The 25,371-nt window shown below is 40.0% G+C and overlaps 1 protein-coding gene and 1 non-coding gene across 2 annotated transcripts; one reads left to right on the top strand and one right to left on the bottom strand.

The window, feature by feature from the left end:
* The first annotated feature begins 27 nt into the window (after positions 1-27).
* Positions 28-99, top strand: TRNAP-UGG (transfer RNA proline (anticodon UGG)). The gene has a single exon. It is a non-coding gene; the product is annotated as a tRNA-Pro (tRNA).
* An 8,305-nt stretch (positions 100-8,404) lies between these two features.
* Positions 8,405-9,400, bottom strand: LOC128587221 (olfactory receptor 6S1). Its single transcript, XM_053593151.1, has one exon. The coding sequence runs from the start codon at positions 9,398-9,400 to the stop codon at positions 8,405-8,407; it is 996 nt and encodes a 331-aa protein (XP_053449126.1).
* Positions 9,401-25,371: the final 15,971 nt, after the last annotated feature.

Raw genomic sequence — 25,371 nt, 5'->3', positions numbered from 1 at the left:
CTTAGAGGAAAAAGGCCACCCAATTCAGGCTCGTTGGTCTAGTGGTATGATTCTCGCTTTGGGTGCGAGAGGTCCCGGGTTCAAATCCCGGACGAGCCCTAGCTTGCCATTTTTTTCGTCCCCCTTACAGCCAACAGTCGCCTAATAACGCAATCACGCCAGGACTAACCTCGCCCCCTTTCAGGATAAGATTGTTGAGCAAACTGGCCACTTCGGGATGAGGTTGCTGACCAAATTTATCCCTTTTGCCTAAAGATTCAAAAGCAACGAGGATGCTTACTAGGGGCCAAGGGCTTCGCTGCATATCGGAGCTCCCAGTATCGCTCCAGGAGGCAGTTTCGTTCGGAATGGCACGCTCTGGCATTTCTTCCCTGGGCACTTCGGGTGAAACAAAAAGGCACACTTCCCAGTACGGCATCTCATCTCGCATGGAACAATTGGTGCTGGGGCCACGATACCAAGACAGAGCCCTCTTCCTGAGGCCCTGGCCTTGGTGACCCAGCCTCAGGATGAGGCTAGCTAGCCCTGGCGCCTGGTCCACAGCGGGAGGTTGCGCTCTTGGTTCTGACACTGCCCACCCCACAATTGCAAGCGCTGTTGCAATCGTTCGAATGCAGGTCGCTGCCCTGGGAAACCTAGAGCTTGAAGGGCATGGACGTCCATTTCGTTCAAAGGGAGAGCAATTTAACTGTGTCCAGGTATTATTTTCCAAAACACAATATAACATATTGATAGTTGTTTTTTGCCATTTCTGGCAAGAATCCATCCAGACCCTTCAATATTCTTTGATTGCTCTCCGGAGAAACCAACAGGGTGTGCTGTTTGGCCTCTACCTATAATCCTTGAGCGTAGTTCCGTTCTGGCAACACATAATCCTTGAGTAGTTCCATTCTGGTCTGTAGGAGTTGCTCACACTATCAGCTGCTGGGATGACAGGCCCTTCAAATTTGCTTGCCTTTCTAAACTGCTTGTACACAGGAAACTTTGACAATATTTTTGTATGATGATCATATTTGTCATTTTCAAGGTTCCTCTCGAAAAGTTATGTGGGCAAAGGAGAAGAAAGAGATTGTGGTTAGTGATTGGAGGGAGGGAAAAGAGAGGGTAGAACCTGCCAAGATGCCCTGACTTCCAGGTTGGTTAGCTGGAGAGGAAGTGATACTTCTGACCCAGGATTTTGTGTTTGCTGAATGACTTACCTGTGGAGTTGGATATAAAGTTCTTGGGTTCAGGCTAAAGATCCAAACTAAAGAAAGAAATTTTATGGTTATTCAATGTGGTATAATAAACTTTGGAGAGTCAGAAAGGGAGGAAGTTGGAGAGATGAGGGATCAAAAATGACCTATCAAGTACAATGTACACTCTTCAAGTGAAGAGTACACAAAAATTCCTGACTTCACCACTGGATAGATCATCCATATAACAAGAACAACAACAACAAAACCTACTGTAGCCCCTAAATCTATTGGATTTTTTTTAAATAACAAGAAATTTTAGAAATCAAAAACATGGGGTGGTAGTTTACATTGGTTTGGGCAAAAGCCCACTAAGAAGAGCACTCACAGAAAGAGAATTTGAGGACAGAGCCCTGGAATCCCCAGTATTTAAAAAGTTAAGAACAGAATTGTAGTGAGTGAAGGAACTGGAGAAGGAATTCTCATGACAACCACTTATTCTGATGACTGAATTTAGAGATTCAGGGGTATTGGCAGTCTTTGCCAGCATTTGAAGGAGAAGGTTTAGGTGAAGATGACAGAGCTGGGTAGACTGAAGAATGAGGGAAAGATGTGGATTTGTAGACAAAGAATTCTTTCTAGGAGCTTGGTGGTGAAGGGGAGGATCTAGAAAGGACACATGTCTGTCTCACTGGTTTTAGGGTAGCTCCATTATTAGTTAGTGAGTTATTTCTTTTTCTACCCTGAAATCTGGGCAAAAGTAGTTTGGATTACCAAGAGTGTGCTCTTTGGCATAGGGATGATGTTCTAAATTCTAAAGATTTGTATGACTAGTAAAGATGAAAGTGGCACCATTATTCCTCCTAGGAAGAGGCAGAAATACCGGCAGTATCTACAATCAAGACAGAGAGAACTCAGCAGCACTTGAAGAAATACACAGAGGGGTAAATGAAAGGGAAAGCACTCTTGACCTGAGGAGGGAGTTGAAAGAAGGAAAGTTAGTTTCAGAAAGCATATATAGGGATAAGATAATCTTAGTTGGGAGAGAGGTTGGAGTTTCAAAATTCAAGATCTTTTGACATTTAAGAAAATCATGGCATTGGGAACCAGAAAAGAGACATTTGGCTGAAGATTCAGCAGGCATTGCTTGCCTGTAGTGGCTGGAGTTGGGGTCTTCTGGTTTTGACCTGAGTGGAGCAGCACCACTTTCTGTGCCTATAAATCTGATCTTGGAATCAGTGTTACTGCTGATAAGTAATTTTGTTGATCCTTGGGGCTGAGGATCACCAGTTCATCCTCATTGACTAGGGAGTGTTAGGAGTCTCAAAGAAGGTTCAGGTCCTAGAAAATCTTATGCCAGTGTCCTCAGACTTTTCTGTATTGTCAGATTTCAAAAAAGGAAGACCTAAGAGAGACATCTATACACAGGTTTCACAAAGTCCTGGTTTTCCTGGAATGGGGATCTGCCCCAGGCATCACTCAGGAACTCAGCTACTAAAGCCAGGGCCTGTGCAAACTCACCTAGACACTATGTCTTCCTCACGCCTAAGCAATAACTATAGCATTTTGTGCCAATATGGGTCTTTAGTACTCTACAGACATTATTATCAACGTGACCCCCTTGAACAATGAGAAAGTGCTCCCAGCAAATCACCAGTGAGCATCACTATTTGGTGTTCTTTTTTTCCATGCCTTATGTCATTTGTCCCTTCAAAAAGCCACCATACGCTGAGATATTTTCAGTATTCCATGTTACCATACATTCTTCCTGCTGACAGGGATGCAAATTCAAGTGTGGCCCCCTCTTCAAAGAGTTTGCATTGTAATGGACAAACAGGGAAAATCATGCAGTGTATTATTGCAAGAGGAAGCATGTAAGTTGAGGATAAATTAGAGCAGCTGAACCACTATGGTGATGATGAATAGGGATTTATTATAGGAATTAGGCCTTTCTCAATTGTGACATGTAGTGAGGAAGTCTATGTAAGGTTCTTGTCTCTGCCTGAATGTAACTGGTGTTGGTCACCAGATCTCTGTAGCTCAGCAGGGTGAGCAGTTGGAAAGGACAGCTGGACATGAATTGAGGAGAGCAAATGCAAACTGAAACCATAAAATTCGCAAACTGGAATCCACATCTGTTTCTCGTTGTCTCATTGTTAATGTGGATGACCAGAGGGAGAAGCTGGCACTCTTCATCGTAGAACTACCTGTGCACTTAGCCCAGGAGAGGGAGGAGGAGTTGTGGGCCAACCGCAAGCTTTGAGCCAAAAAGCGCATGCGCAGACCAGCCGCAGTAACTGCGCGCGGACGCAGAGCCTGATACCCACCTCGGGCCAATCTTCATAGCACAGCGGCTACTGCTGTATTTTCACCCCCAAATCTCACTAAAAATTTCTCCATACAGATCCATTTAGACTTAGGAAATCTAAATCCACACAGAAAAGAAAATTCTAGGAAATTGAAGTACAGTTTACGTAAATTGACACAGTACAAAGTCACGATCTGATCTCTTTATTCTGTCCTTTTGTAACGTGTACTGGAGAATCTCTTAGCTTCTTTTACATGTTTCCCATGTCTTTTTTTTTTCTTTCTGTGTATATTTTGTAAAATTAAAAAAATTATCTTTATTTTTATTTTACAAATAGGGTCTCACTGCAATCTAGTCTAGAATGAAGTGGCATGATCATAGCTCACTGTAATATTAAACTTCTGGGCTTAAGGGAAGCTCCTGCCTCGGTCTCCCAGATGGCTAGGATTACAGGCATAAACCACAACGCCTGGCCATTTTGTATAATTTCTTTTTTAATTTTATTTATTTATTTATTTTTATTTTTATTAAGTCTTTTGTACATAGATCATAAATACTTTTATGCCCATTTCAGTGTGTTGATTATTTGTACAAATTGGAGTGCTTACATCATACTAATCAGCATAGCTTTCATCTCATTTACCCAATTATAGCATTAGGACATTTGTGTTCTACACATGAAATTTTGTGTAATTTCTTAAGATCTATTTATATTTACTAAATATTTCTCTGCTTCTCTAATTTTCTGTGTAAGGTATTCAGAGTCTTTAATTTCAATGATATTTTTCATTCTAGACTTTCCATTGTTTTCTTTTTGAAAACTGCCTACATTTATTTATTTATTTATTTATTTTGAGTCTCACTATGTCACCCTTGATAAGAGTGCTGTGGCATCACAGCTCACAGCAACTTCAAAATCTTGAGCTTGAGTGATTCTTTTGCTTCAGCTTCCCAAGTATCTGGGAATACAGGCACCTGCCACAACCCACGACTATTTTCTTGTTGCAGTTGTCATTGTTGTTTGGCAGGCCCTGACCAGGCTGGAGCCCACCAGCCTCAGTGCATGTGGCTGGCGCTGTAACCACTGTGCCACGGGTGCCAAGCCTGCTGCCTACTTATTTTTATTGTATTGTTTTCATTTCCTATGCTATTGATTTTTCTTTTATTTCTTTAATAATTCTTAATTTATATTCTGTGAATTTAATGGTTATATTATCTGAAGTTCTTAAAGGTTTAAATCAATTTTATTGTTTATCTGCTGACTCTTGTTCTGAAAATCCTGAGTCCTTGTTTGTGTGTGTTTTGAGAAATAACCTTATTGATATAACTCACTCACTAAAAAATGCACATTTACATGATATTTAGTAGATTCATAGAGTTGTACAATCATCACCACATCAACTGTGGAACATTTTAATCACCCTAAAAAGAATGTCTGTACCCAATAAAAGTCACTCTATTTTCTCCCAACTCTACCCCACGAATCTATTTTCTTTGTGTATAGATTTCCCTATTTTGGATATTTTAGATAAATGGAATCACACAATATATTATCTTTTGTGACTGGCTTCTTTCATTTAGCATATTTTTAAGCCTCTTCCATGTTGTAATATATCACATTTTCTTTGTTTTGGGTGGTTTTCACTTTTGGCATTATCAATAGTGCTGCTGTGAACACCATACACAAGCTTTTGTGTGGATACGAAAGTTTCAATTTCTCACAGGTATGTACCTAGAAACAAAATGTATGGATCACATGGTGACTCTATGTTTAAACTTTTGAAGAACTGCGAGACCATTTCGTAAGGTGGCTGCACCACTTTACATTCTCACCAGCAATGTATGAGAGTTCTACACTTCTTCATCAACATTTGTCTTTTTGATGATAGTCATTCTAGTGGGTGAGAGGTGGTCTCTCATCATGCTTTGATTTACGTTTCTTTGATGACTAATGATGGCGAGCATCTTTTCATATACTTATAAATCTTCTTTGGAGAAATGTCTATTCAGATCCTTTGTACACTTTTATATTAGGTTATTTTCTTTATGTTATCGGATAGAATATATTCTAGATACAGGTCTCTTATCAGATATGATTTATAAACATTCCCTGCCATTCTGTGGGATTTTTTTTTACCTTTTTGATCTTACTTATCCTTAGAAGCACAAAAGTTTTGGATTTTGATAAAGTTCCTTGTGTGTGTTTTCGTTTTGGATTGTGAGCGTGTATTCACGAAGGTTTTATCTAAAACAGTCCTTTGCTATCTGGGTATGAGGTAAGACCCTCCTGAGAAATATTGTACACCTTCTGCTATGGATGTTATTAGCTGAGAACAATGTTTATATAAAATATGAGAGTTTGAATAAAGGCATTTAACACAGTACCTTTATGAAAATTTGAGAAAGTACATGTGACTTTCCTGTTGACTCTGTTTACTAACTTGATTATTTAACATACTATTAAACCTATTTATATATGTGTGTGTATATTAGAGGAATGGCTAATTTCACATCAAATAATCAACAGATTCATTTTAATCTTAGCAAAGTGGAACTTTATTTTTTTAATCTTTTGACTCATATCCAGAGTATGCTTATTACCCCACTAAATAAATTTATAGTCACATGTATCTTCTTGAAAATGAATAGAAATTTATTCTCTTAAATACACTATAAAATATTTACATATTTTAAAATTTTGTTCCTGTGTACAACTTTTATTTTGATATTTCTACTCTTAATCAGGTTCATTTATCCAGTATTTTCTCTTTTGCTTTATTTTATTTAATTAATTAATTAATTTATTTATTTATTTATTTATTTTTTTTTTGTAGAGACAGAGTCTCACTTTATGGCCCTCGGTAGAGTGCCGTGGCCTCACACAGCTCACAGCAACCTCCAACTCCTGGGCTTAAGCGATTATCTTGCCTCAGCCTCCCGAGTAGCTGGGACTACAGGCGCCCGCCACAACGCCCGGCTATTTTTATTTTTTGTTGCAGTTTGGCCGGGGCTGGGTTTAAACCCGCCACCCTCGGCATATGGGGCCGGCGCATTAATTAATTTATTTATTTTTAGAGACAGAGTCTCACTTTATCACCCTTGGTAGAGTGCTGTGGCATCACAGCTCACAGCAACCTCCAACTCCTGGGCTTAGGTGATTCTCTTGCCTCAGCCTCCCAAGTAGGTGGGACTACAGGCACCTGCCACAATGCCCGGCTATTTTTTTTGTTGCAGTTTGGCAGGGGCCAGGTTTGAACCTGCTACCCTCAGTATATGGGGCCGGCACCCTACCCATTGGGCCACAGGTGCCGCCCCATTTCTCTTTTGCTTTATTAGGAAAATGTTATCTTGTTATAATCACTTTTAAATTTTACAATAGTGTTATTACATTTTGATCCACAGTCTCTTATCTCTCTCATATACATGCACACACACACATACAAACCTCACACAAAATTCTGTCAGTTCCTTGATGGCAGGGATCATATATTCATACCTCTATATATGTGAAGAACAAGATATTCAATAAATTTTTATTGGATTCAATTGAATCCAAACTAGTTCCCCACAATACAACTTTTTTCTTTCTTATTAAACTGATGCCACAGCAAAATAAAACAGATTTTTTTTTTTTGTACATTGTTCCTATCTACATTAACACACTTCAACATAGCATTAATTTATGTTTAATGTGTGATGGCCTCTGTGAAAAATTCTCTAAAAGAATACACCAGAAAGGGTAAATCAGTTTTCATGTGATCTCCAATATTAGTTAATAAACCACTTTATAATCCAATCACAAAAACAAATAATTTCTTTAACTCATCTCTGTATAATAAACTACAAATTAGAAAAAACATTAAATGTTACTCTTCATGAAATCCCTCATTAATTTGCTTTTCCAAAAGCAACCAAGACTGCCATAGAGAAGTGATTAAGTCTCTTTATTAAATTTGCTTTACTTTTTATCCATCTAGTAGTAAATATAATTTTTTTCTAGAAAGTATATACAAAAATATCCAGGTAATCTATTTATTTTTATTTCTTTTTATGGCTATCAGGAAATTTTTTTTAAATTCATGATTTGCATAAACGATTGGAAGTTTCTACTGAGATACTTAATCAGTTTTAACTTTTGAGGAGAGGGCACACACAGATCTAAAATTTGGATTAGGCGGCACCCATAGCTCAGTTGGCAGGGTGCTGGCCACATACATCTAGGGTGGTGGGTTTGAACCTGGCCCGGGCCTGGTAAGCAACAATGACAACCGCAAACAAAAAATAGCCTGGTGTTGTGGCAGGCACCTGTAGTCCCAGCTACTTGGGAGGCTGAGGCAAGAGAATTACTTAAGCTCAAGAGTTGGAAGTTGCTGTGAGCTGTGATGCCATGGCACGCTACCCAGGGTGACAGCTTAAGACTCTGTCTCAAAAAAAAGTAAATACAAAATAAAAATTGGGGTGGTGCCTGTGGCTCAAAGGAGTAGGGCCCTGGCCCCATATGCTGGAGGTGGTGGGTTCAAAAAACTGCAAATAAATAAATAAATAATAAAAATTGGATTAAAGCTGTGGATTAAATGCATATATATTCCAAACTCATAAAGTTTAGATACCTATGGGATGTACAAGTGTTCTGAGACCTATCCTAAGATTTCTCAGGTGACTATAGCCCCAACAATTAAGATCTCACAGATTGGAAGGTCTTATGAAGTGATAATGATGTTGATTGTGATGTATCCATAATAATGTGAATTATTATTAGAATCAAGGATTTTTCTTGAAAGAGAAGGGAAGATTTGATGACCTGGGAGTTCATTAATGGTTCCAAAATTCAGTTCTTCCATGATGTCCATGATGATAATGGGAAGGAGAGAAACAGTGGAGAGTGTATGGATGTAAGACGTGCTACTGAGTCTCTTTGCTTTCACCTTACTGTTTTCCTATTAAGACTCTTATCAAGGAAAAGATGCCCTAAAAAATCTCCTACCACTTTCCTAAACATGTCCTTCAAAGCTTCCTTGACCTGCTTATTGCGCAAGGCATAGATGAATGGATTCAGCAGTGGCGTCACGAACGTGGTTATCACCGTCACTGCCCAGTTAGTATCCACTGAGCCACTCTGTGATGGCCGCACATAGAGAAACATGGCACTTCCATAGAAGAGGGTCACCACCATCAAGTGGGAAGTACAGGTAGAGAAGGCCTTCTGACGGCCTGAAGCAGAGGGGATGCGCAGGACAGCCCGGACTATCTGGCCGTAAGATACCGCCGTGATCATCAGTGAGGATACAATGACAAGAGAGGCCAGGACAAAGTCAGTCTCCTCCAGCTTCTTAGTATTAGTGCATGCCAGGCGGAGCAGTGGGCCACTGTCACAGAAGAAGTGCTGCACCACAGCACCCTGCCTGCAGAAAGGAAGCAAGGCCACAGCCACTGTGGGACCAAGCACAGGGAGGAGTCCCCCCACCCAGCAGGCCAAGGCGACGCGAAAGCACACAGGCCCACTCATGAGCAACGGGTAGCGCAGGGGCTGACAGATGGCCAGGTAGCGATCCATGGACATGACAGCCAACAGCAGGAACTCAGAAGCCCCAAGAAAGAAGTAGAAATAGAACTGGGTGATACATGCAGCAAAGGAAATAGTGTGTTGCCTTGAGAGAAAATTGCTTAGCATCTTAGGGATGATGACGGAAGTGAGCAGAATCTCTAGGCAGGACAGGTTACCCAGAAAGAAGTACATGGGGATCTGCAGGCGAGTATCAGCTCTTACCACCCCCACAATCAACACGTTGCCTGTCAGAGTCAGTAGATAGATAAGGAGGAACACAGAAAACAGTTCCATTGTTGTGCTGTTGAGATTTGGGAACCCTGCCAGGATGAACTCTGTTGCACCAATACTCTGGTTCCCATCAGAAGCCATTATCTTTCCCACCTGTGCAGTAATAGGAACATGGTCCTGGTGAGAGCAGGTCCTCTTCTTAACGATTCTGACACTTGTTTTATCATGGCATGGCACATGTATCCCCACTTTCTCCAATCCCAGATTGGAACACCTGAGATTATCATTGAATGGCTTTTAGAGCTTGAGACGATTTTCTATAAAGGGCAGCTGAAACTTAGGTATGAAAATACCAGGAGCCTCCATCTTCACATCTTTTGTCCTCAGATCTTAAAATTATGACAGCTCATTATTGTAATAACAACATCACTCAGATGAGTTGGGCAAAAATACCAGAAAAATGATTTTGTGAGGAATATGATTACTGTTAACCAAGATCAGAACTTGAACCAGTCTGCCTGGCTTTAAATTTCTGCATCACCACTTACTGGCTGAATAGCCTCGGCAAGGTTACTTAGCCCCTCTGTGTTCCTCAACTGCACATGCAGTAAGGAGCAAATGAAAGAATAGTGCAAAGGACTTAAAAGAGTTTCTCCCACTTAACTAACAAATAATGTGGCAGTGAAGAAAGCCCTTAGCTCTAAGTTAGGACACCAAAGTCTAGTCTTGGCTTGCCACCACCCTTGGAAGACTATCAGCGAATCTAGTCCTTATTTGTACTTAGACTGCCCAGCTGCACAATGTGTCATAAGAATCTAGAACATTAATATGCCCAATATATGAAATTTCCCTTTTAGTGGAGAATTTTCCCAACAACCCAAGGGTCTAACGGAACTTATATTACCATGTGAAGTGGTTTCTAAGGCAAATTACGCCAGGGGAAAAGGGATAATAGGTATAAACTGTATTGATTCACTCATTCTCTCAGTTATCCACACCTACTTATTTAGTGTCAAATTCTAATCAGTATTTTGGGGACTAAGATGAGTTCTTTAGGCTTTTTCAGTTCATGATATTTATCCTATTGAATTACCAATCCAGGCCCTTTGACAAACTTGGGCTCCATTAGATACTTTGCTAGAGACAGAATTATTGGTATCTGGTTGTAATTATTAATAGAATAAAAAATTAAATTCATATTCTTTTATTCAAGTCCCTTCTACCTCTGAGGGCCACCACCAGTTAGAAAAATCAAATCCATGATAATTGGGAACCTTGTTTTAAAAATGTCTTAGGTAGCAGGAAAATACTGTTTCCTCTTAGCCATGCAAAGTGTAAGGAATGATCTTAAAGATCCTAAGCTCTCCATCAGCCCTGTTGTTCTCTAGTACATCCTAACAGGCTTTGTTCCCAGCAAGTATTAGGCTCTTTACTTACAATTTCTTACCTGGGGCTCCCACAGGTGTAAACAGGAAAATTTTTGTACCTTTTGTCTAGGATAAAGCAGATCTGTGGTCTTTCTCCCTAAGGAGTCATTCAGAGTCTCTCTCTCCAGCTTCTTTAGAAATTGCCTTATTGTCAACAAAGGCATCCATCTTTTGCTCTGTATTTATTATGTACCAGATGCTGCTGTTTTTGGTTATTTAGGGATAAGGGAGACATTGTCACTACCCTCATAGAGCTCATTGCCTAATAAGACTGACAGAAAAATTAAGATGTATGACAGGTGGAACACTGCAGATAAGAATAAGGTAAAAAGGTGGCCAGGGAAAGGGAACCAAACTGAGACTTAAAGAGACAGGTAGTGGGCGGCGCCTGTGGCTCAGTGGGGAGGGTGCTGGCCCCTATACTCAGGGTGGTGGGTTCGCACCCGGCCCCGGCCAAACTGCAATAAAAAAATAGGTGGGCATTGTGGCAGGCACCTATAGTCCCAGCTACTTGGGAGGCTGAGGCAAGAGAATCACCTAAGCCCAGGAGTTGGAGGTTGCTGTGAGCTGTGACACCAGAGCACTCTACCGAGGGTGACAGGATGAGACTCTGTCTCGGGGAAAAAAAAAAAGACAGGAAGTATTCTGCAAAAAGGTGATGCCCAAAATAAATGCTACAAAATGAGTATGCCTTTGACAGACGTCATAGAGCATAGAGACTGGAGTGCAATGAGGCAGGATGGGTCACCTCAGAAGGGACTCTTTCTGGCATTCTGCTGCTGTCTGTGAAAACACTCTATTGAACTAAATCTAAACTGTATCTTAAGTAACAGAAAGATGAGTCCCAACCCTAAATATGGAAGGAATTCTATCTACCTACCCCTGAATGCCTGTGATGTCTCCATGAATATGGAGGTTGCCCTGAAAAAAGCCTCTTTCCTTTTTTATGATCAAGGTCCTGCTCCATCCTGGAGTCCTCCCCACACCCTATACTGTGAGGTGGACAGTACGGAGGCATACCTGAAATTGTCCACAATGTGCAAAGCACTTGAGAAAACAAAGAGAAATCAGATAATCTCCTTTCTCTCTTGAGCTTTCTCCCCTGGCCTATTTCTTTAAGTGCTATTGCTCTACCTTGTGAGCAGGAGGCTTTCTGATCCTAAGGAGGCTGTGTCATGTTGCCTGTTCATATGGTCATGAGCAAGTCAGCCGTCAGGGCCCACCCTTCCCTCCCTGCAGAAAGAATGTCTTGGCCCACATGAGAGGAAAAACACAAATAAATTCAAGTAGGGGTAGGGAGGTAGGGAAAGGGGCTCAGTAAGTTCCCACCTAACAGGTACAATGTAGGGGTATATGGCACCCTTCCTGGGTGAAGGACTCAGATACAACTTGGATGTTACCTAACAAATGCAAACAATGTAACCTAGTCATATGTACCTTAATAATAATGTGAAATTTAAAAAAAGGGAAAAATGTCTTGTGCAATGTGATCTCTGTTTTAGCCTTTAGCAGGCTAAAGTGAAAGACAATGATCTCACAATGCCCCAAGAAATGTCACTCCAAGGACAAGAGGTGAATATGTGGATTTTGGGAAAAGGAGCACTTTGGCTTCTGCTCTTCAATAAAAGAACATGCTCTAGGGCAGCGCCTGTGGCTCAACGGGTAGGGCACCGGTCCCATATGCCGGAGGTGGCGGGTTCAAGCCCAGCCCCGGCCAAAAATAAAAAAAAAAAAAAAAAAAAAGAACATGCTCTATTTTAATAATACGTAAAATTCTTAGTTATGAGCTGGGAATCATTTAGAAAGGAAAGACTCTCAAATTCAAAAGTTTATTTTAATGTAGTAATTGGGAAGACTTAGATATTGGTTACTGACCACTCTGTGCAAATAATTCCACAGAACTCTGTAAAGGCAGTGGTGGGTGTCACTTTGCTCTAATATAGTAATAAACAACAGCCAAAGGGCCGACTTTCACTTCAAACTCTTGGCCACAGCTTTCTGAATCTACTGTACTTATATTTCAGATTTACTTGGCTGTTAGAGAACAGGTTGCCTTGCTGTGTAAAAAAAAAAAAATCATCTTAAGATCATCTCCCACCTTTGAAAAGACTTAGCACACTTACCTATTATTACTGGGTCTTCACTTTTTTGCTAATGAATTTTTTTGAGGGGGGATACAAAGTGTCAGTTTTCTTCTTTTAGATCCGTCCTCCCTGATTCCTGGCATTAGTCTGAGTGCATAGTAGAAGGCTGAAGAAGTCATTGATTTCTCATCAATCCCTCTGTTGAAGGGTAGGATCCTTCATGCACAACTTTAGTTTCCAATGGAGCTGTCCCCAAATGAGGACTGATCCAGACATGAGGAGCTCAGCTAACAGTAGTGCTTTCCGGGAAAAAGTTGCCCAGATGGTGAGAAAATAAGAACACACAGAGAAAAAAAAAATTCCTAAAAGACCCAGGGGATATTTGCAATTCAGTGGAAATTTCCAAGACTCTGTACCTGATAAAGCTGGGGCCAGGCAGGGGGAGGTTGACCTTTGATTCAACAAGGAGTGATGGGGATATTTCTGCATGTCTGTTGACCACCTTAAGCTAGGCTACTGCAAACGTTCAGGGACATTAACAATGGGAATGAGGGAAAAGATGGAGTTTGGCCAACCATGGGAGGCCATGACCCTCATCCACCTTTCTGCTGTATGGCACTTGTGGGAAATGATTATATTCTAAGTAACACAAACATGGTGTCTCCTCCTTGAGGACTTAAAATGACATTGGGAATCCCTCCCCTGGCTTCTGTGTTAGGAAAGAATGGAATCCCCAAGGGCTTGATAAGGGAAAGTTCTCTGCATCGTCTACAGCTTCTTCTACTGCTTCTCCCAGACCTGTACTTTCTCCCCCACTGATAATATATATGGTTTTACACACCCAGAGTACTATTTAGAATTCCAGTCCATTGTTCACATTTTCTTTCTTTCTTTCTTTCTTTTTTTTTTTTTGAAACAAGAGTCTCACTTTGTTAACCTCGGTAGAGTGCCATGACATCATAGCTCACAACAACCTCAAACTCTTAGGTTCAAGTGATCCTCTTGCCTCAGCCTCCCAAGTAGCTGGGACTATAGCCACCTGCTACAATATCTGGCTATTTTTAAAGACAGCGTCTCGCTCTTGCTCAGGCTGGTCTCGGACTCCTGAGCTCAGGCAAGTTCACATTTTCTACCTGTGTCCATTCTATTCCCCTTACTAAGGACTTGACTACTTCCTACTCATGTTCTGAGAGTTGGTTTACTCCAGTGCATATTGGTTCTTCTGAAAAGCTTCCCCTACTCTACCCCTCAAGCCCACCAACCCTACCCACTCCCCAACCTGAACCAGGCTCTGCTGACCTCAATCTCAATATTTAATCCACAATTTTGTAACGTTGCTTTCTTGTCTGTATCCCCTGCTACACTCTGAATTCCTAGGGCAGAATATTTTCATCTCTGTATTATTAGTACCAATCACAGTGGTGCTCAATGCTTAGTACTGGGTGCTTAATAAATTGCATGTCAATGAAACTGTTCTGAACCCCAGACTTGAGTAGTAGCTGCTCTTGTGTGATCAACAGAAGTTAGGTCCTGAGGTGAGGGGAAGAGGACAGAGGACCCCTGGCCCTCAGTTTGGGTCCATCCTTTGTGGACATACTCCTTGTGGAAAAAAACAAAGTATCTAAATGGAAGCACTAGTAAGGCACAGGGAGTGTCATCACTAGATTCTAAAGGAATGGGAGCAGAGACTGGGAGAACTGGCTGAGCTAAGCAGGACAAAACTAAACTAGAAACTGGAATTCCAGTTTGTTGAGCTGAGGGAAGAAAGTCTGAAAACTAGTCAAATATACTTAAACTATACATGTTTTTCAAGCTTAATTGAATTTTAAGGATTAAGGCTACTGCAGAAAGAGATGAAATCAAAGTCAATTTGTTAAAAGGAAAAATGTAGTTATTTGTCCAATTGATAATGACTTTATATTTAGATTATAATATTTTCAAACATTTTATCATAGGAATTCCTTAGTTTTTGCATGAAAGTAAGAGCATATTAGAAGAAAAAAATTATTTACTGTCAAAGCATATTCACATGGTTTAAAAATAAAAACCCCAAAATGGACAGATTAAAAGATCCTAGCCCCAAGTCTGGGCTCAGTAGCTCACGTCTATAATCTCAACACTTTGGGAGGCTGAGGCAGCAGGATCACTTGAAGCCAGGAGTTCCAGATCAGCCTGGGCAACATAATGAGATGCTGTTTTGTAAAAAAAATTAAAAAATAAAAATAAATAAATAAGTCCAGTCCTTGCCACCATTCCCATTCACTTCATCCTCCCTCCCTAATTAACCATTTTGATTATTTTATTGTGCATCCTTCTGTGTGTATACAAAAAAACCCAGACTTTTTTTATTTGCACTGTTCTGCACCTTTTTTCTTGTTTTTCCCTGGAAAACTTTCCCTGTCTGTACATAGAGAACAGAAGAAAATGTTTACACTAAGGATATTATTAGCATGACACATCCGTCAATGAATGAATTGCAATATTCTTGAATTATACTTCTGCTTTAATCATTCTCTGACATCTCTTTTGCTTCAATTCTCCTGAGCAGCAAAAATCCTATTATGGTAAAAAATTATATCAAAAATCTAATAACTTTGCAAATAAAAATGAGTTAGAGCAAAATGTTATGTATCTAGAATTTCTTCAAAATATAGGAGTAGAAATAAAACGTATTTGGCTGTGAATTGGTAATTCATGGATCTATATGTCAGTCACATTATGGTCCTTCATACTATTCTCTCTACTCTGAGTATTAATATGTTTTAAAATTTTCATAACAAAAAGCCTCAGAAATATGCAGTGACAATCAGGTATCTATTTAAAGAAGACTCTAAATTTTTAGAAATTTTCAGTTAAAAATTAATGAATGTCAGGAATACTTCCCTGAAGATGGAAATTCTAATTCCACAAAATTAACCAGCCAGTCACAGGGGACTGTCAAATACCATGTGGGCTACTCAGAGCCAGAAAATGCAAAACTGTAATGACTCCAACTCCAAGAGGAATTCAACCCTCTCTGTGACAACCTGTTTTCTGATACAGATGGAGTGGAGGCAATGTAGAAACACATATGTACTCATAGAATCATAGTTCAGAATTAGGAGATTGGATGGAAATGGTAGATTAAATTCAGAGCCCATCTTTCTCATATAGCAAATTCCTTAGTATAAAATTTAAGGCTGGGTGTGGTGGCTCATGCCTGGGAGGCTGAGGAGAGAGAATCACTTGAGGCCAGGAATTTGAGATAAGATTGAACAACATAGCGAGACCCACAACTCTACATAAAATAAAAAACTTAGCTAGGTATGGTGGCACATGCCTATAGTCTTAGCTGATTGGGGGCAGAAACAGGAGGTCAGGAACTTGAGGTCCAGAACGTGAGGTTGCTGTAAACTATGATGACTGCACTCTAGCCCAGGCCATAGACCAAGACCCTGTCTCAAAGAAAAAAAAAAATTTAAGTTTTTTCTTCTTTTTTTCCCATTTCTTTTTTCAACAACATAGTAAAACAAGATAGAGTGCTATCATTGAGTCTTATAATAAAAAGTTGTCTTTGTTCAGGCTCCTATAACAAATCATAATAGACTAGGTAGCTTAAGCATTTATTTCTCACAGTTCTGGAGGCTTGAAGTCTGAGATCAGGGTGCCAGTTTGGTCAGGTTCTTGATGAGGGCCCTCTTCCTGGTTTACAGAGGGCCATGTTGGGTTGTCTTCTTGCTGTGTCCTCACATGGAGGAAAGACAGCTAGCTAACTCTGTGGCATCTTTTCATAAGGGCACTAATCCCATTCATGAGAGCTCCAGCCTTGTGACTAAATTACTTCCCAAGAGCCCACTTTTAAGTTCCATTACATTGGGGTTAAGTTTTAATATATGAATGTGAGGGGGAAATAAACATTCAGTCCATTGCAAAGGAACTACTAGGAGAAAAAAATAGCACATGGAATTAATTAAAAAAAAAAAAAACAGAAGTAAATACCAATATTCATCCAAATAACAGACATATAGACCTATGGCACAGAATAGAGAACCCAGAAACAAATCCATGCATTTACAGCCAACTCATTTTGACAAAGGCACCAAGAACATACATTGGGGAAAGGACAGTCTCTTCAATTAATGGTGCTGGGTAAACTGGATACCTATGTGCAGAAGAATGAAACTATACCCCTATATTTCACCATACGCAAAAATAAAATAAAGTTTAAACTTAAATGTAAGACCTGAAACTATGAAACTACTAGAAGAAAACACTGGGGAAACAGTTTAGGATATTGGTCTGGGCAAAGGTTTTTTGTGTAACATTTCACAGGCAACAGCCAGGCATGGTGTTGTGTATTTATAGAACCAGCTAGTTGGGAGGCTAAAGTGGGAGGATATCTTGAGGCTAGGAATTCAAGGTCATAGTGCACAATGATCTTGCCTATGAACATGCATGTACTCTATCTTGGGAACATAGTGAAGCCCCCCTCTTCAAAGAAATAAATGAAAAACACAGACAACAAAAGCAAAAACAGACAAATGGGATTAAATCAAGCAAAAAGCTTCTGCACAGCAAGGAAACAACAGAGTGAAAAAACAGGAGAAAATATTTGCAAACTATCTAGTTGACAAGGAATTAATAACCAAAATACATGAAGAATTTAACTCAATAGCAAAAAACAAATGATGGAATTACAAATGGGCAAACAATCTGAAAAGACATTTCACAAAAGAAGACATACAAATGGCCAATGAGTATATATCAGGGAAATGCAAATCAAAACCACAATGAGATATCATCTAACCCCAGTTAAAATGGCTACTATCAAAAAGACAAAAAATATCAGATTCTGGTGAGAATTCAGAGAAAGGGGAATGCTACAACGCTGTTGGTGAGAATATGAATTAGTCCTGTCACTATGGCAAACAGTATGGAGGTTCCCACCCCCAAATAAAAATATATCTACCTTATAATCCAGCAATCCTACTGCTAGGGATATATTCAAAAGAGAGGAATTCAGTATGTCAAAGAGATATCTGCACTTCCACATTTATGGCAACACTATGCACAATAGTTGAGATATAGAAGCAACCTAAGTGTCCACGAAAGATGAATGCATGCAAGAAATGGTGTGTGTGTATGCTATGGATAAAATATTATTCAGCCATAAAAAGAACGAAATTCTGTCATCTGAAACAATGTGGATAAAACTGAAACATTATGTTAAGTGAAATAAGGCACAGGCATAGAAAGATGAATATGGCTTGTTCTCACTCGTAGGTAGGAGCTCAAGAAGTTTATCTCATGAAGGTCAAGAGTAGAACAATAGTTACCAGGTGTAAGCATGGGTAGGTTGGCTAATGGATACAAAAATACAGTTAGAAGAAATGGGTCCTAGTGCAATAACACAGTAGGATGGGCTATAGTTACCGATAATTGACTATATATTTTGAAATAGGAGAAGATTTGGAATATTTCTAACACAAAGAAATGATAAATATTTCAGGTGATGGGTATCATGTATGCAGAAAAATGATTAGGAAATGGTTAGCACCTTTCCACTGCTATAGGCTTAGTGGAATTTCAGGATGAAATGAATATAGATGAATGTATTGGAGACACTATCTTTATCCCCATGCTTACCCATTTTTTGGTGAACCTTTCCTTCTTGTATATTCGTCTATTTTTCTAAACTCATTTTCCATCTTCTCCAAGACCTATTGGTCAGTGTGGGGCAAGGAAAAAAGTGTTTGGGCTTTCTCACCCATGGCTGGAAGGCGCCTTGTGCTCCTAGATAGCCATCACAGTGTACAGCGAAGCCATGCTTCTGTAACCGCTGCTTGGCATGCTGCCACTCTTATTCCCCAGGGTCAAAGGTTCACAGGACCTTTCCCTTGGATGGACTGTGGATCTCAGATTGTGATGTATAACCTCATTCCCCGGCCACCAGAAGCTAGGCAGGACTCCTCATGCTTGCTACTCTTGTCTCCGTGTGAGCTGAATAAAGCACGTTACACCTGCCCTCCATGCCCCCGTTTCTCTCCGGGCAATGAGAGCACTGGGATTACAGTCATTAACTCTCTTGGTTTTTACTTACCAGAATAATGTCTTTATTTTGCCCTTGCTCTTCATAAATTTTCTGCATCCATGGTTCTAAAAGTGGTTTTTTCTCATCACTGTCTTCAATCTGTCATTATTGCTACTGGGAAGTCAAATACCTTCTTGTTATTCTTTTTCCTCTGGGTGCTTATAAGGTCACTTCTTTGCCCATGATAGGTTGGCGTTTCACTGTAATGAATCTACATGTGAATTATTTTTAATCCTGTGTTATTCACATTGTGCTTGTTGTGCATGATGCTTCTCATATCTGGAACTCAACTCTTTCATCTGTTTTCTGAATTCATTCCCTATAATCTCTGTATCTTCAATTAGCCTCTCTTCTTCACTCTGTTTCCTTCTCTAGAATATTATTTCCTAATTTTTATAAATCTCACCTCTCTTAACACCTCTGTTAAATTCTTAATAACATTTTCAAATATTTATTTACATTTACTAATACCCTCTTGACATGTGCAATCCACTAATTCTTATTCATTAAGAATGACGACCTAAGGATGGCTGCAGAACTATTCTCTACAGTCTTCCTCACTGTCAGAGATGTCAGAGAGCACACAAATTGACTATAGAACTTGGTTTTTTTTGGAGAGGAGGTTGTTAGTAAATGTCACATGAGCCATTTTATATTAGATGACTAATTGGAGGAATCCAAGTTCGTGGACCAACCCAAGAAGGTAGTGATTACCCCCTTCAGCTGGAGCAGCACATCCTGTCTCGGAAGTTCTGGGAAGCTCAAAGTCAATAGAATCAAACAGCCTTAATATCACCTAGTAGAGAAATGCAAACAAAAAATTTTGGTCTTTGTTCTCACTGATGAAAGAGGAATTTTCCTATTGACAACTGGAAGAGCATAAGATTTGAACTAGAGGTTTCCTGTGTCTACAATAAGAGTCTTGCTCTCACCAAATCACATTTTGAATAGAAAAATATAATTTTATTGATTCTCAGAATTAACTTTCCTCCTTCTCCTACCCACTTCAACAAGGTGCTCGTCTCTCATGTTTGCCAGCACCTTGCTTGCTCACATGCATTGGAACTCAGCTAGAAGATTCTTTCTAGGGCTTATACCAAGCCTTTGCCTTTCAAGCCTCTGCACTCTGGCACCTATGGTAGGTCAGAGTTTCTTTAAGACCCAACTATCTCAGTGCTCTAAATCAGGAGTTTCATTTGTTTGCAGGTGATAGGCAAGTATCTAAGTTGGATTTACTCTATACTAGTAAATTATTGTGGATTTCTAAATTTACAACCTCTCCCAAAAGGCACAGTAGAGAGACTCCATGCCCCAAAGTTAGCACACTATAGATCAGGGGTCATGAATCTAAATCTTTCTAGGGTCTTTGCATTTGAATGGTGCATTAGCTGTCACATGCATTAGCTTCTTATTAACCCTGTCTGGCATTGGATGACACAAAAGGGAGTTAACTCCTTACTAAAAAGGAGTTTTCAATTTGGCTAGCAAAAAGAAAGGAGGAAGGAAGGAAGGGAGGGCGGAAGGAAGGAGAGAGAAAGAAATTATACTAGGGTTGTCACCTTGCTGTACTGATGTAAGGTGATTTTGGTTGATAAAGTAAAAAATTCCCAGCTCACAGTTATTTTTAAAATACTTGGGATGTTGGGGAATTATGGTTATCAACACAAATTAAATAAAATTATTTTCCTGCCTCCTTAAAAGGATGCAAAATACAGGGAAACTAAATAGACAATTTAATTATGGGTTTTTTTGTTTTGTTTTTTTGAGGCAGAGTCTTACTTTTTTCCCTAGGTAGAGTGCCGTGGCATTATAGTTCACAGCAACCTCAAGCTCTTGGGCTCAAACCATTCTCTTGCCTCACACTCTGAAGTAGCTGGGACTTCAGGTGTCCAACACAATGCCAGGCTATTTTGAGAGAGGGGATCTTGCTTTTGCTCAGGCTGGTCTCTAACTCTTGAGCTCAGACGATCCACCCCACTCAGCCTGCCAGAGTGGTGGGATCACAGGTGTGAGCCACCACGCCCAGCCTATAATTAAATTATGTTAAAAATTATCCAGTATCTAAAGTCAGTGCTGTTTTGTGAATATAATGGGTCAAAAGTAATTCTAAATCTCTGCCTATGTAGAATGCAGCACTATTTATTGAGCACGTTCTATGTTCTAGGCACTGTTCTAGGTGCTGAGGCTACATCAGGGAACAGCACAGTAAAAAAGCTTCCCCTTTTAGAGCTTCCCTTCTAGTAAATTACATCACATGAACTAGATAAAAGAGTTTGAAGAGGATAGATGGCTGCGTAGCTGACAGAATAAGAGAGACATAAAAATAGGCAAAATGACAGACAAATGAGAAAAAAGACACACCAAAAAAAAAAAAAAAACCAAAAAACCATATAAGAGATTTAAATGAGACCCTAGAACAACTATGCTTGATAGACGCATATAGAACACTCCACCCCAAAGATAAAGAATATACATTCTTCTCATCACCCCATGGAACATTCTCCAAAATTGATCACATCCTGGGACACAAAACAAATATCAACAGAATCAAAAGAATTGAAATTTTACCTTGTATCTTTTCAGACCATAAGGCACTAAAGGTGGAACTCAACTCTAACAAAAATGCTCAACCCCACCCAAAGGCATGGAAATTAAACAATCTTCTGTTGAATAACAGATGGGTGCAGGAAGAAATAAAACAGGAAATCATTAACTTCCTTGAGCATAACAACAATGAAGATACAAGCTACCAAAACCTGTGGGATACTGCAAAAGCAGTTTTGAGAGGAAAATTCATCGCTTTAGATGCCTACATTCGAAAAACAGAAAGAGAGCACATCAACAATCTCACAAGAGATCTTATCGAATTGGAAAAAGAAGAACAATCTAAGCCTAAACTCAGTAGAAGAAAAGAAATCTCCAAAATCAAATCAGAGATCAATGAAATTGAAAACAAAAGAATCATTCAGAAAATTAATGAAACAAGGAGTTGGTTTTTTGAAAAAATAAATAAAATAGATAAACCATTAGCCAGACTAACTAGAAATAGAAAAGTAAAATCTCTAATAACCTCAATCAGAAATGATAAAGGGGAAATAACAACTGATCCCACAGAGATACAAGAGATCATCTCTGAATACTACCAGAAACTCTATGCCCAGAAATTTGACAATCTGAAGGAAATGGATCAATATTTGGAATCACACCCTCTCCCTAGACTTAGCCAGGAAGAAATAGACCTCCCGAACAGACCAATTTCAAGCACTGAGATCAAAGAAACAATAAAAAAGCTTCCAACTAAAAAATGCCCTGGTCCAGATGGCTTCACTCCAGAATTCTATCAAACCTTCAAGGAAGAGCTTATTCCTGTACTGCAGAAATTATTCCAAAAAACTGAGGAAGAAGGAATCTTCCCCAACACATTCTATGAAGCAAACATCACCCTGATACCAAAACCAGGAAAAGACCCAAACAAAAAGGAGAATTTCAGACCAATCTGACTCATGAATATAGATGGAAAAATTCTCAACAAAATCCTAGCCAATAGATTACAGCTTATCATCAAAAAAGTCATTCATCATGATCAAGTAGGCTTCATCCCAGGGATGCAAGGCTGGTTTAACATACGCAAGTCCATAAACGTTATCCACCATATTAACAGAGGCAAAAATAAAGATCACATGATCCTCTCAATAGATGCAGAAAAAGCATTTGATAAAATCCAGCATCCTTTTCTAATTAGAACACTGAAGAGTATAGGCATAGGTGGCACATTTCTAAAACTGATTGAAGCTATCTATGACAAACCCACAGCCAATATTTTACTGAATGGAATAAAACTCAAAGCTTTTCCTCTTAGAACTGGAACCAGACAAGGTTGTCCTCTGTCACCTTTACTATTCAACATAGTGCTGGAAGTTCTAGCCAATACAATTAGGCAAGACAAGGAAATAAAGGGAATCCAAATGGGAGCAGAGGAGGTCAAACTCTCCCTCTTTGCTGACGACATGATCTTATACTTAGAGAACCCCAAAGACTCAACCACAAGACTCCTAGAAGTCATCAAAAAATACAGTAATGTTTCAGGATATAAAATCAATGTCCACAAGTCAGTAGCCTTTGTATACACCAATAACAGTCAAGATGAGAAGCTAATTAAGGACACAACTCCCTTCACCATAGTTTCAAAGAAAATGAAATACCTAGGAATATACCTAACGAAGGAGGTGAAGGACCTCTATAAAGAAAATTATGAAATCCTCAGAAAGGAAATAGCAGAGGATATTAACAAATGGAAGAACATACCATGCGCATGGATGGGAAGAATCAACATTGTTAAAATGTCTATACTTCCCAAAGCAATCTACCTATTCAATGCCATTCCTATCAAAGTACCTACATCGTACTTTCAAGATTTGGAAAAAATGATTCTGCGTTTTGTATGGAACCGGAAAAAACCCCGTATAGCTAAGGCAGTTCTTAGTAACAAAAATAAAGCTGGGGCCTCAGCATACCAGATTTTAGTCTGTACTACAAAGCCATAGTGGTCAAGATAGCATGGTACTGGCACAAAAACAGAGACATAGACACTTGGAATCGAATTGAACACCAAGAAATGAAACTAACATCTTACAACCACCTAATCTTCGATAAACCAAACAAGAACTTACCTTGGGGGAAAGACTCCCTATTCAATAAATGGTGTTGGGAGAACTGGATGTCTACATGTAAAAGACTGAAACTGGACCCACACCTTTCCCCACTCACAAAAATTCATTCAAGATGGATAAAGGACTTAAATTTAAGGCATGAAACAATAAAAATCCTCCAAGAAAGCATAGGAAAAACACTGGAAGATATTGGCCTGGGAGAAGACTTCATGAAGAAGACTGCCATGGCAATTGCAACAACAACAAAAATAAACAAATGGGACTTCATTAAACTGAAAAGCTTCTGTACAGCTAAGGAGACAATAACCAAAGCAAAGAGACAACCTACACAATGGGAAAGGATATTTGCATATTTTCAATCAGACAAAAGCTTGATAACTAGGATCTATAGAGAACTCAAATTAATCCACATGAAAAAAGCCAACAATCCCTTATATCAATGGGCAAGAGACATGAATAGAACTTTCTCTGAAGATGACAGACGAATTGCTAACAAACACATGAAAAAATGTTCATCATCTCTATATATTAGAGAAATGCAAATCAAAACAACCCTGAGATATCATCTAACCCCAGTGAGAATGGCCCACATCACAAAATCTCAAAACTGCAGATGCTGGCGTGGATGTGGAGAGAAGGGAACACTTTTACACTGCTGGTGGGACTACAAACTAGTACAACCTTTCTGGAAGGAAGTATGGAGAAACCTCAAAGCACTCAAGCTAGACCTCCCATTTGATCCTGCAATCCCATTACTGGGCATCTACCCAGAAGGAAAAAAATCCTTTTATCATAAGGACACTTGTACTAGACTGTTTATTGCAGCTCAATTTACAATCGCCAAAATGTGGAAACAGCCTAAATGCCCACCAACCCAGGAATGGATTAACAAGCTGTGGTATATGTATACCATGGAATACTATTCAGCCATTAAAAAAAATGGAGACTTTACATCCTTCGTATTAACCTGGATGGACGTGGAAGACATTATTCTTAGTAAAGCATCACAAGAATGGAGAAGCATGAATCCTATGTACTCAATCTTGATATGAGGACAATTAATGACAATTAAGGTTATGGGGGGGGGAGCAGAAAGAGGGATGGAGGGAGGGGGGTGGGGCCTTAGTGTGCGTCACACTTTATGGGGGCAAGACATGATTGCAAGAGGGACTTTACCTAACTATTGCAATCAGTGTAACTTGCTTATTGTACCCTCAATGAATCCCCAACAGTAAGAAAAAAAAAAAAAAACCCAAAAAACCAAACCAGGGTGAGATGACAATGTCAGATACCAGGGAAGCGGAAGAAACCCAGAGAAGGAGATGCAAGGGAAAGGGTGATTTTTCAGGGATGTTGGCACCATTGCCTCTGAATGGTGTCCTGTCCAATAGGCTTGTTGAGACTGGGGGGCGGGTATGAAGGAGAGACCTACACCTCCCAAGGCCTGAGCACGGGCCCACCTCTTCGCCCAGCTGGTCACCAGGGCTCGGTCAATGGTGAGCAGCTAGGTACTGGCTATTCTGAGGACCAAGAAGAGGCTGTGAATCAAGGTGGAAGGGAGCGGAATGGTGGGCCATAGGGGAGCGGGTATCGGAATGAACTGACTGTGCTCGGAGGTAGAGGCCACCGGGGAGGGCGGGAGAGGGTTGGTGCGCTGAAGGGTTCGCGTCCGCGGACCGAGGAAAGAATGAGCAGGGAAGTTCCATGGCTCAAGCACAGGAGCAGGCAGCCTTTTGGTCCCGAAAGGCTTTCCAGACTTTGGCCTGTGAGAGGGTGGCTGCAGCTTAATGGTCACACAACTTTGGACCAAGCACGGCTGGCGCGAGGCGGGCGTTGGTGCGTGCGCAAAAGCATCAGCACC

This window comes from Nycticebus coucang, chromosome 6, assembly GCF_027406575.1.
Source record: "Nycticebus coucang isolate mNycCou1 chromosome 6, mNycCou1.pri, whole genome shotgun sequence".
NCBI classification, from domain to species: domain Eukaryota; kingdom Metazoa; phylum Chordata; class Mammalia; order Primates; family Lorisidae; genus Nycticebus; species Nycticebus coucang.
Note: the sequence above shows the minus strand (reverse complement) of the source record. Positions and strands in the feature narration are given on the sequence as shown.